Source organism: Nematolebias whitei, chromosome 1, assembly GCF_014905685.2.
Source record: "Nematolebias whitei isolate Nwh7 chromosome 1, NemWhi1, whole genome shotgun sequence".
In the NCBI taxonomy this organism is placed as follows: domain Eukaryota; kingdom Metazoa; phylum Chordata; class Actinopteri; order Cyprinodontiformes; family Rivulidae; genus Nematolebias; species Nematolebias whitei.
This window is the reverse complement of record NC_056498.1, coordinates 70,001,969-70,014,992: the sequence shown is the minus strand read 5'-3', so window position 1 is coordinate 70,014,992 and position 13,024 is coordinate 70,001,969. Positions and strand designations below refer to the sequence as shown.

The 13,024-nt window shown below is 36.3% G+C and overlaps 1 protein-coding gene across 4 annotated transcripts in view; it reads left to right on the top strand.

Annotated features, from left to right (window-relative positions):
• Window positions 1-8,350, top strand: part of LOC119419791 (echinoderm microtubule-associated protein-like 6) — a 134,242-nt gene extending 125,892 nt beyond the window's left edge. For all 4 annotated transcript variants that reach the window (XM_037687187.1, XM_037687177.1, XM_037687184.1 and 1 more), the window contains 5 exons: window positions 2,285-2,447; window positions 4,444-4,547; window positions 5,262-5,415; window positions 5,507-5,607; window positions 8,319-8,350. In XM_037687187.1, coding sequence (XP_037543115.1) covers window positions 2,285-2,447; window positions 4,444-4,547; window positions 5,262-5,415; window positions 5,507-5,607; window positions 8,319-8,343 — 547 coding nt within the window. In that variant the 3' untranslated portion in view covers window positions 8,344-8,350. The remainder of the gene's footprint in view (window positions 1-2,284; window positions 2,448-4,443; window positions 4,548-5,261; window positions 5,416-5,506; window positions 5,608-8,318) is intronic.
• The last annotated feature ends 4,674 nt before the right edge of the window (window positions 8,351-13,024 follow it).

Here is a 13,024-nt window from a genome sequence, read left to right as displayed (position 1 = left end):
AGCCGTACATTAAACAAAGACAAATTTATTTGGTTTAATAAAAACTAGAGTACCATGTGTAAGTGACTTAGGGCTAGGGGTTATTAACAAAAATAATACAATGACATAAAATACATAGTAATAATGAAGCTTCATTACATTTGCAATGTATTTCTCAGTTTTAAATCCTCTTCTATTAGTGTTTAAATAAACACTATAACCTGGTGCAGTAGTGGATTGTGAGTCATAGACATTGATCCTTTGAGCCTCGTTCCTTCATTGGGATAAAAACATTTACCGTAAGTCTGCAGCTTTTATCTCACAACAGCTGGAGAGCTTTTTAATCAGTCCAACCCCAGGACAAAAACAGCAGGACAGGACAAATTGACCAGTCATTTCATTACACTCATCTACTATTTGATGAGAATGAAACAGAGAGAAAAAAATATTCACAATCAAACACACAAAACCAGCTAAAGTTATCATACACACTTGATATCATACACATACATACACACATACACACTATCATACACATACATGTGCATGTACATGTACATGCACATGTAAGTTTATCACCTAACACATCAAAATCGTGCTGAATGACCAAATTTAGACAATCACCTAATGTCACATATTGAGCACAGTCATTATTTATTACTTAGGTTGTAAATAAATACAGCACATTCTCAAGAGGAGCTTAATAAAATAATACTAAAGCATTTTTACCAATTCAGTTCAGTTTGTTTATATAATGCCAATTCACAACAGAAGTAATCTCAGGGCACTGAACAAAAACATTCACATACACAAAAGAGGTAGTTAGTAAAAGTTCTCTACCAAAGGAAGCCAGCAGATTGTGTTGTATTCACTTTGTTGCAGTCTTCCATTTTGAGCAAGCACATTGGCAACAGTAGAAAGGAAAAACTCCATTTTAACAGGAAGAAACCTCCAGCAGAACCAGGCTCGGGATGAGCGACCATCTGCTTTGACCGGCTGGGTTTGAGAGGACAGGAAGGAGAAACAAACGAACACAGAATGGCAGGTCCAGATGTACTTTCTATAGGAGGAAAGACTAAAAATACATGTTAAGATAAAAATAATTACAAACACAAACAGGAAGAGTAGAGCAAGTAAATACAGCAGCAGAGTGAGGAAATGTGGTCAATTTGTCCTCGAGCAGTCTAAGCCTAAGCAGCATAACTAAGGGAAAGCTTAGGAAACCCAATCCAACCCTAACTATATGATTTATCAAAAGGAAAATCTTAAGCCTAATCTTAAAAGTACAATGTGTCAGCCTCACAGACAGAAACTGGAATTTGTTTCCACAAGAGAGGAGCCTGATAACTGAAAGCTCTGCCTCCCATTCTGCTTTTGGAAACTCTAGGAACCACAAGTAAACCTGAAGTCTGAGAGCAAAACCACTTCTCTGGACATACTTCAACAGGCTATGATACTGCAGCACAGTAACTCAAAGAAAGCTGTTAGCATGGTGAATCTTGCCTTTTAAAGATAGCTTTAGTTAACATTTAGCCCATTCTCCAACGCAGAACAAAAAACTCTATCTTCTGATGAACAAGTCCATCCTCAAACCCCTTTGTCCAAAACTTTCTTCTAAGTGTCATATCTGACAGTTGTTTTTAGTTAGCATGTAGCAAGTCTTCATAAATCTCTGAAGCAGTGCTCACACAGCCACATGAGTTTTCTTAGAGACAACAATGTTGATACTTATCAAAGAAATAGTAACTTTCAGAAAGTCCAGAAAGAGTAACTGTGATGGTGAAGAGACAACTTCTAAACTTCTTGAATCAGGAACACTGAGATCAATCCACCTAAAAAAGCTAAGCCAGTCCCAGAAATAACCTTCATCCATCCATCATATTTACCCTCATCTTTCTTTTTGGGTTGCGGGGGTCACTGGTGCCCATGTCCAGCAGTCACTGTGTGAGAGGTGGGGTACACCTGGATAGGTCGCAAATCCATCAGAGGGACACATAGAGACAGTTTGTTCAACTTAAATACAAATCAGAAAGATCCAGGACATTTTCTTTCTTCAGAAACAAATAATATTAATTAAAATAATACTCATAATGAATAAAATATTTTAAAAGAAGAAAAAGGAAGAAATAATGACTAATCTCAGAGTTATTTGATGTAGATGGTGGAAAAAAAAAAGCTTTCAAAATGAATACTGGTACACATTACTCACAATATATTTCTTTTTGAGATTGCACGATGGAGAAGTCTGGACATATCCAATATATTTGATCTATTGCCCAGCTTTAATGTGAGTGTTTGTGTGCAGCTTCAGTCCTGACCGGCGGCTGTTGGCAGTTGGTTCAGTGGAAAACACAGTGGACGTGTATGATGTAAGCAGAGGACCAGGTCTGAACCGGCTGGTTTACTGCAGCGACATCCCAGCGTTCATCCTGCAGCTGGACTTCTCTGCAGACAGCTGCTACATCCAGGTATCAACACATAGACATCTCTGTTTGCATGTAACTGCTGCCAATATGGATAAGAATGGTGGGACTCAAACATGTGTGTACCAACACACACAAGTACAGGTACAACAATTTATATTTTACAGTGGTGAGGGGTGCTCATCATAACTGAACCTTGTCTACCTTGCTGATCACCACAACCAACAGCACAACTACAGTCTGTTAGTGTTTCTGTACAGACAGCTTACAACACAAATACACCCACACTGACGTGATAAAATTGGCTTGTTTAAGCCATCGCACTTTCTGCAGTTTATGAGCACAGCAGAACAAGGAGTTGGACCAAGATACAAAGATTGCAGTAGGAACTGTTCAAAATTTAAAAAGTGACCAGCACCTACTGTGAAGAGCATTATGGCAAAACGAGTCAATGGTAAAATGTTTAACTCACCAAAAATTTTCACTAGCGAACTAAATTGTTTCATTCAGTCCCACTTGCATGTACAAATAGAGTTCCATATGAATAATCATGTCATGTGAAATTGATGGCACAATAAGAATAGATTCATTATTGTTTGCATAAAGGTCAGCTGGACTTTCAACGTAATTGATAAAAAAGTTTAATCCAAGCGACAGGGTCCTGGAGAACCTTCATGCCCCACTGAGATGCACGCGGCAGGGTATGTCATGGATCCATGGTGGGGTTTGGAAGTTGATGTGCCTTTCTGTATTGTGTCAGGAGGACATTGAAGATGTTTATATCGTTAGAATCATGATAGCAGGGTTTCTGCTTTTTGGCATCGGTGGATACCTATGTCATCGACTATTAAAGAAGACAGCGGCAGCAGTTTTGGCCATGGCAAAGTTGCCAACCCCATGTGAAAGTTTGGTTTGTGCTTCGAGCACCCAAAATCAGCTGATTTACGAGCTAAACCATAAGATGGAAGCAATTTGTGAGCATCGCAGGCCACTTGCAGCTTCTGGGACTCATCAGCATGTTGGGGACGACCTTGGAGGGGGCTCATAAGCACGGTCCAGTGGAATGCCCACAGATCTGGCCCTTTTGGATCATCAAAAGTACCAGCAGAGCTCAAGGCTAATGAGAAATAACAGACTGCCTGGAAAAAAATCAACAACTGTGGCTTATCTGAATCTGACTCCCTTGTTTGGCCTCGAAGCAGGCTGACTTATCAAATTTCTCCTGGGATATGTGTAAACTAAGAAGGCTCTGTCTATCCCCCAAGAACTTCTGTGAATGCTTATCAGAGCTGTACCGGCTAACACTAACATCTTATTAGGACTATGGTGCTATCTGGAAGTGCTTCATGGACAAATCTCACTGTCTTGTCAAATGCATATGGAATAAATGTGCTTGATGGCAGAGTTTTTTGATGTCTTAAATTGTGTCCTGATAAGGACAAGGTGTGAAGAGATCTTTTTTGTAATACAACTATGGCCTTTTCCCCTTTTCTATCTAAAAGAACAAGGGGCCGTGCTCTTAGGAGCAGCAGCAACGTGCACTCCACCCATCTTTCGGACGACTGTATGAACACAATCTCACTATACTGTACTACAGTGCAATGATAATAAAGCTTATTCTGATTTGGATTCTGATAAACCACAATTTTTTTAAACTGGAACTATTATAAGAAAGCATCAATCCACTTTGCTCATGGTTGTGCTCAGACTAGCTGTTCATTAGTCTAGTCAGGAATAAACTTTATTGTTCCGATCTGAGGGTCATTAATAAGCTATCCACAGCAGGTTAGATATTAAGTGTTCATATATTTTCCACTGAACTACAAACCTGTGTGACAGATCTCAATATTCAAATCACTTTTTTCCATTCATTGATTTATTGTTTCATTTTTCGTCTTGTGGTTAACCATTTTTTAAAGTATGTTTGAACTTTATTTAGTTAAATAACAAAAGTAAAACTAGAGTAGTATTGCATGTTTTAAACATCTGAAGGCCTCATGGACATACACTCACACACAATGTGCACATCGGTTGTGTTCAGGTGTCCTCTGGAGTGTACAAGCGGCAGGTGTTTGAGGTTCCTTCAGGGAAGCTGCTGAGCAATCAGAGCGCCATTGACAGGATCACCTGGGCCACGTGGACCAGGTAAGATTTTTCAGTATCACTTTACAATAAGGGTCCCCTTATAGATGGCTAATAAATAGTTTATAGATATGTTATTCATTCCTCTAAAAACACTATAAATCATTAATCATTTTTTATGCATTAATTAAGGATGACAGAGACAAAACTGACCAGTTTCTTGCCAAATAATGATCAAAATCTGTTCATGTATATATTTCATCTAGAGTTGTTATATGACACATTTCAGACTAAGTTACTACATTGTAAGCACAATAAGCATTTGTAAACCTATTTTTTTAAGGATATAATATTGTACTTTATCACTGCATTAGAAGTATCTATAGTAGTAAATACTTTAAACAGGTTTTTTTTTCACTTTGGAGTAAGCTGTTGGGGGAGAAACAGTTTTGTTTGGTGTTTCCTCAGTCTGATGAAGCCTTCTGGATGGAGGGCAAAATGTCTCAACACCAAACAAGAAACCGTCCAGATGACATGACTGAACATTGTTGGATTTTATACCTGGATTATTGAGCATGGATTTGGACCCTTAAATAATGCATAATAAACAATTATTAATGATTTATAAAGTGTTTATAGAGGAATTAATAACATATCTATAAACTATTTATTAGCCATGTATAAGGGGAGCTTTATTGTAAAGTGGCACTGGTTTCAGACTTGCTGATGGAGATGAGCCATTCCTGATCTGAATCTGCTCTTCATCTGTCTCCGCAGCATTCTGGGAGATGAAGTTTTAGGAATTTGGCCTCGGAATGCCGACAAAGCTGATGTGATCTGCGCTTGTGTGTCTCATGCCGGTGTGAACGTTGCCACCGGGGACGACCTCGGATTGGTCAAACTCTTCGACTTCCCCTGCACAGAGAAGTTTGTGAGTTTCCATGCTCAGCCTCCATCTGCAGTCAAAGGTCAGAGCAGGGACATGGTTTCAAACACTGAAATGATCTTGTTTCTGGTTTCAGGCCAAACACAAGCGCTACCTTGGCCACTCGCCTCATGTGACCAACATCCGCTTCTCCTACGATGACAAATATGTGATCAGCACAGGAGGAGATGACTGCAGGTGATCAATACCACAGCTGATCAGTGGAGGCTGGTTAAAGGAGACATTTTGTATAGTTTTCACAACAAGATGATTTAAGGTCAGAATTAAAAGTCTAAATTGAACAAGATTACATAACCAAAGCTCTCTGAGACATTATGTCATCATTGTAGAAAATATAACAATCCACTCAACAAAAATTCTCTCTTTCCTTTTGTGTTAATAAAGATTTTTACTCAAATGGCCCTCCAAATCCCTTAAAGAGTATGAGAGATGCATAATACAAACCCTCAGAGTATTCAGCCGGACAACTGATGAGAAAAAAAAATTATTATAATAATAATTTGTTTTTCAAATTCTCAAATTTGTCTTCTCTACATTTACATGATGAACAATTGGAAAGTATCTATCTTTTAATAAAAATAGATCAGAAATCAAGTCCTGAACTGGTCATAGATGTTACATATTTGCACATATACATTTAACTTTTAGTCAATCCATTTCACATCTAACCATTTTCCATATCTAACTGATATTATTTACCAAATAATCACCTATTGATTTTACTGATTTTACATAAAATTTTGGACAACGTTAATTTTAAGATTTACCCAAAACCAAATGTCTTACTTTATTGTTTCTCACCATAAGATGATCTTAGTTTAAAACTTAAGCATGAAATGCGGCCTATGAGAAATATTCCTTCAAGGAAAGATAAGCCTGTTAATTTATTTCTAAAGTTTTTTTTTTATTCTGTTGATAATGTGCTTGATAATTCATTTTTTTAAATAATTTGGAGTCCCCATGTCTGACGTGCAGTGAATGCAACATGACAGGAAATTGAAGTGTGGATGACGTGAAGAGAAATATCTGTATTTATTTTTATATTTCTATAAGATGGAAGCAAGACAAAATTTCACCTGAAATTTTAAACAGTTCATTGGAGGAGAATTTCAGATTTATGGGGTTGAACTGACTTCTCAACTTATAGGAATGTATGATTAAATTATGTGAATAAATCACTTTAATACTGTATATCAGTCTATTTCGAGACAAAAAGTAGTCCATAACAAATAAAAATAAAATAAAATAAGATCAAACAAATCATCAAGTAAAAAAAAATAAGACAAACACATCCATCACAAAGCAGACAAACAGTTATTCCAATATTTAAAAAAAATCTTTAGGTATATCTAGTATGACTATATGTTGCAGTTGACAAAGCTCTATTAAGTTTCTTGGGACAACAAAGTGGCACATAAATTTATACATGAAGTTCCTCAGCAAGGCATGAAAAGTTGGAATGTTGCTTATGACAAACATCTGACTTGCAGATGTCCATCTTGGAAGTCTGAGGAGGATTCTAAATGCATCCTGATAGGTTATTGGCAGTTTCTTCATTATAGCTTTACTGTAGTTACACCAGAGGTGAGCCGTATAAAAGGAGGTGCAATAAGTTTGAAAAAGGGCCACTTTAACCTCAGCTGTACACATGCTAAGTTTATGTGCCAACATATCAGCTTGCATGTACTTGTATTTGGAGGGGAGTGGTGGCGCAGAGGTTAGAGAGGTGGGCTTGTGATCCGAAGATCGCCGGTTCACGCCCCGACAACATCAAAGTTGTGGGTGGGGTAGGTGAAACACCCACACTTGCCCCCACCCTCATTCGCCCCACTCTGGGCCCATGAGCAAGGCCCTTAACCCCCACCATGTGCTCCCTAAACAGGTCTCTCTTGAAAATGAGTTCTCGTGGCTCAATGAGACTAACCTGGATAAATAAAGGCTAAATAAAAATAAAATAAAATGTACAAAGTACAACACTGTTGCTTCACATCATCATCACAGAGATCACTCCTCAGAATATGGCCACCACCTGAATGTGAAATGTAATAGTGAGTTTATTTATACATTTATTTATTTATTCATTCATTCATTCATTCATTCATATTTCTGTTTTTATGGTGACCTCACAAACCAAATTACTGTACATGCTTTTAAATACAAAAAAAAAAAAAAAAAAGTATGAAGAGCAGATCTCTGGTTCTTGAGACCAAGATGTTTGTTTTACATTGTTTTAAGTTATCCATGTATTTAATTTCCTCAGGCAGATTTATGGAGCTGAACAAAGCGGAACCATTTGGTTTACAAATGTTCAGATGAGTATCATCAGCATATTTCACAAGTTCATTAAGGGGCATTATAGACTATATATTGCCAATAATAATGGACCAAGGCAACATCCATGTGGAACTCCAAAGATATTTGCAAAAACATTTGCAACACAGGCCTAATGCTCATGTTTATTTGATGTTTTAAACCAGTTTATAGTGAATCTTAAAACTCAGCAAGGTTTTCCAGATGATTGATCAGGATATCATGGTCACTTATATCAAAAGCTGCACTTCAAAATAATATAATTTTATTTTCATCAACATGTAGTTAGTCATTTCCTGAAGTACTTTAGCTAAACAATTTTGGTATTCAGCATGTTCTGAAACTCATTCAGGATAGGATTTTTAATGCATTTCTTTCTACAGATACAATCTTTTCAAGTTCTTTCTAACAATTGGAAGATTGGGTACTGGTCTCTGGTTATTCAAATCATCACAGTCCAGTTTCATTTTTAGTGAAGATTTCACAATGGCTTTTTAGAAGGCATCTGGAAAGAATCCAGATTTGTGCCAAATACAGAAAAATGTTTTAGTTAAGATGTTTTTGTTTGTTTGTTTCAGCATCTTTGTGTGGAAATGTATTTAAAAGTTCGAGATCTGAAGCGCCTTAACAGAACCACAAGTGGATCTGCCAGTCAGTCTGCGAGAGGATGCTCATCTGATGTGTACGGAGCTTTCTGTAACACCTTCTGCATCAGGATGGGACTCTGCAGCATCCCCCAAGGGCTTGGAAAGGACTTAGTGAGAGGTCGCAGTGGTGCATTCCAGTCATCAGTTTGTTTAACGGTCTGAGGTTAAACTTGCACACTTGATCTTTAAACACTTTATCACTTTGAGACTCATCATGAACATTTTTTTTTATCTTTATTTTAAAACTTCAGAATAAAACTTCTTCCTGTTTTCTCTTTATGTGGTTATAACTTTAAATCCTGATTACTCCCATTTGTCTTAAGTGTCCGAGACATAAAAGTTCAAAATAAAAACATGAAATCTGAAATTATGCAGGATCTTTGGAGGCTTACCCTGATGGGCAAAGATAAGAAAGTAAAGCTGATAGAAGCCACTCGTTGCCATGGGAACACCTAATTTTTTGGAAAGCAGAAAAGGGAGGTGCAACATGCAGCAGCAATTTAGGCAGGCAGAAACACAGACAAAAAATGAATCTGTGAAAATTTGTGAAAACTATGGTGTTTTTTTTAAATGAACCATAACAAGAGGCTCTGATGGTCATACATGTCGATTTTTTTGTGTCTACAGTGTTTTTTATGTCAGAGATATGACAAGTTAAATTTTCATTTTGAAAATTCTGTGCTCAGATATGAAGTCAACGATAGTTTGGACATGGACACTTTGGGTCAGTTTAGGAGAAAACCACATGTCCTAAAAAGCTGAGACATGCTGGATGAAAGAAGATTAAAAAACAACTACCAATTCATGTATAAAATGTAAAAGAATAAAGATTGTAGAAATAAATAAAAAATTTGTTTGCAAAGATTTTAGAAAGTTTAGACAAATTTAAAGTTAGTGTGTGATATTGCTACACTAAATTAAATGTTTTGAATTAAATTCTCAAAAAACAATTAAACTTAAATTATGACTGTGTAAAAAACATTAAAGACGTCAAAACATTAGATCAGTCATGTAAAGTCCATCCTTTTGCGACTCAAACTTTGAATCATGTTTCTATGAAATTTATCTGGGCTCTAGAGGACAACGTCTCACTTTTTACAACAAAATCATAATCTATGGGGAAATTTACTGCATTTTTTGTTAATTTAATTTATATTGTACAATGTACTGCTACTAAAAAGTCACAACCTTATTCCTGGTTGAGCCACATGTTTTGATGCATTTTTGATGAGTTTTTTTTTTTTTATGAGGTAAATGGAGGTGAATAGAAACAAGAATGCTTCACTCTACCAAAAGACAAATCCCCAATGTCCCATAAACTGCACCATGCATGTAACGATGAACCTAAAATTACAGCAAGAATAAAATCAGTAAGAATATAAAACATTTGAAAATGGCATCCTGCATTCCCTGGATAATTGTTTGATCAAGTTTAGTTTATGCCATTTTTTTTGATTGTCTTCATGTTGCCTCATTCACAAAGTGAATATACGGACAATTTGCCAATAAAAACACCTATTTGCAGGTTTCTATCCCCCATGAGAAATTATTAAAAATAGTTTCAGCTAAATAAGCAGAAAAGAGTAAAATTATAAAAGCAACCAGTTTTAGGTTTGAATAAAATTTAAAACATTAGTCCTGAATAAATGATGTGATAAAACCCTGCTTACACAGAAAAGAGAACACTGACTTTACTTTTTCCACAAATTAAATTCCACCTTTGTGTTTATTTTATTTTTTTAATTTCTGTCTGCTTGTTTCAGCTCCTGAAGAATTTCTGTTGAAATGTTGATGAAAATATCATTTTATCTGAACTAACAGGATGTTCTGGTTAAACTGCATGTCAGGTTTTGTCCCTGACTGTTGGATCAGTCTAAAAAAACCCACCTGACTCAGTTTGCAGAAACTTATTTGTTGTTGTTGTTTTTTTTTTTGTTGAGAAAACAACGAGACTCGATCTTTATGTTGACAAGTCTTTGCTGCATCTTGACATCATCACACTTAAGTGCCTTTCTGGATATTTCTACCTGTTTGATTTGTTTAAAACTGTCTGAGAACTTGATTTCTTGCACGATATTTTTTTATCCATATCTGAACTTATTTTGTACTCTGTCTGGTGCTACACTCTGAATGTTCATCATGAATGGACAGAAAAAAGAAAATAATTTGCTCGGTTACTGTTTTTTGTCTCCAACTTATCCACAACATCATAATCAGAACAGTTACCAGAATAATTAGGTGTTTTTTTCTTTCTGCCTGATGTGAACGTGATGTGTGGGTGATACTCTCTGTGCTGAATATTAACTGTTGTGAAAAGTGTCAAACACTCTGTGCAAAGATTAATATATAAAAGTAATTTAACTTGTTTGTTGATTCATTTCTTTCTCTCGACCGAGCTTTGACACACCCTGAATGTTGCTCAAGTTTATCCAAAAGGTGTGTCAGTTTCCTCTAAAACTAAAAAAGGGAGTACAGGCGTAACATTCCTTGTAAGGAATGCACATCACTCGATGTGTTTCATAAGAGTTTCAGTCTAAGATCATCTTATTATGAGAAGTGAAATAGTTACAGCTGGTTCTGTTAAACCTTAAAAACAAAACAAATCTCATAACTTGTGTGATCTAATAGCACTAAGCGTATGTGTTGTGAATGACCATCAGCCACCACTATGTCAAAGTTTTGCTCTGTACCAGTAAAATCTACTGAGATCTAGTGGTTATACACCCTTTCTAGGATGGGATGTATTATGGTATGTCACTGTCCATCCATCTGTATGATTGTGGACAATTTCTTGTCAGAGCTCTAAGATAACGCTTTAACATAAAAATGTCAAACTGCACAGCTCGACACCCTGTGTCAAAGGTTGTGTGTCTGACCAGGTGGTCAGTAGCTCAGGAGCACCACAGGGGACTGTACTCTCACCACTCCATTTCACTCCGTAGACCTCAGATTTCCAGTATAAAACAGACTCCTGTCATCTGCAGAAATATTCTGATGACTCTGCAGTGGTCGGGTGTATCAGAGATGGACAAGAAGCTGAGTACAGGGAACTGGTGGACCACTTTGTGGCATGGTGTGGAAACAATCATCTCATCTTGAATGTGAACAAAACAAAGGAGATGATTGTAGATTTCAGGAGAAACAGGAACAGGTCCAACCCTATTTCCATCATGGGAGAAGAAGTAGAGGTGGTGGAGAAGTATAAATACCTTGGAGTTCACCTGGACAACAGACTGAACTGGAAATGCAACAGTGAAGCATCTACAAGAAGGGACAGAGCAGACTGTACTTCTTGAGGAAGCTGAAGTCCTTCAACGTTTGCAGCAAGATGCTGCAGATCTTCTATAAGTCTGTTGTAGAGAGCGTTATCTCTTCTGCCATCATCTGCTGGGGGAGCAGCACCAGAGCAAGTGACTTAAAAAAGATCAACAAGCTCATAAAGAAGGCTAGCTCAGTTCTGGGGACTCCTCTAGAACCTTTGGAGATGATTGTTCAAAGAAGGATTCTTCATAAAATGAAGAACATTATAGACAACCCTCAGCATCCTCTTCATCAGACTGTCATACAACAACAGAGTGTCTTCAGTCAGAGGCTTCTTCAAATCCGTTGTAGGACAGACACTACAAGAGATCCTTCCTGTCCACAGCCATCAGCATCTAGAACAACTCTTCAATGAAACCAGGATGATGAGTTACAACAACATTTAATTTCCTTTGGGATTAATAAAGTATTTTTGAATTGAATTTAATAATTTATACAGGTTAGTCTTGTTACGCCCCGAGGACTCATTTATAAGAGAGACCTGATTTAAAACTGTAACTTTAGAATTATTACCCAGGTTATCTTATGAAAACTTTTGGACAAAGAAAATGAAGGTTTTCATTGTTCTAAGTACTGTTGTAATATACAGCAGTAAACCTCATCATAGATCCAGTTAAAAATAGAAACACTTCATTCTGCAAAAATGCTGTTCCAATTAGTGTTTTCTAAGAAGGCTGCACAAAAGAAAGAATTTTATCATTACGGTCATGGAAAACAAAGATCCACCCTTATCAAAATGTATGTTTTTATGTGTCCAAATATATAAAAACTATATGGCCTGTGTTGAAATTGTATACTCGGTCATTCCACAGTGGCCCATATGATGAGTCAGCCATTTAAAAAAAAATTATATTTCACACAGCTTTAAAGCAGAAAGGTCACAGAGCAACAGCAACAAGAAGTAATCTTAAAAATTTTATTTGAATTAAAATCACATTTCATAAGAAATATTATTTTCTTTATTCAAATGTCAGTATAAAATATTTAAAGGTTCTTTGTTTGACTGGGTGATTGATATATCTTGTTGAAATTTTAAGTTTAGTTCATGGATTTCTGACCAAAAGTAAAAATTTTAATTTGAATTACTTAAAAACTGGCAGTAAAATATGTAAGTCTAACTATTTTTTTTTTACTGCATAGCCTCCCTTGTTCAAATAAACATCAACATCTATCAAACCATTTCTTTTATGGGATATTTATCTTAAAAATTCAAAAACATTATTCTGATTGTTTTATTTTTCATCTTTGTCCCTTTCCATATATATATATATATACATACATACATACATACATACATACATATATATATATATATA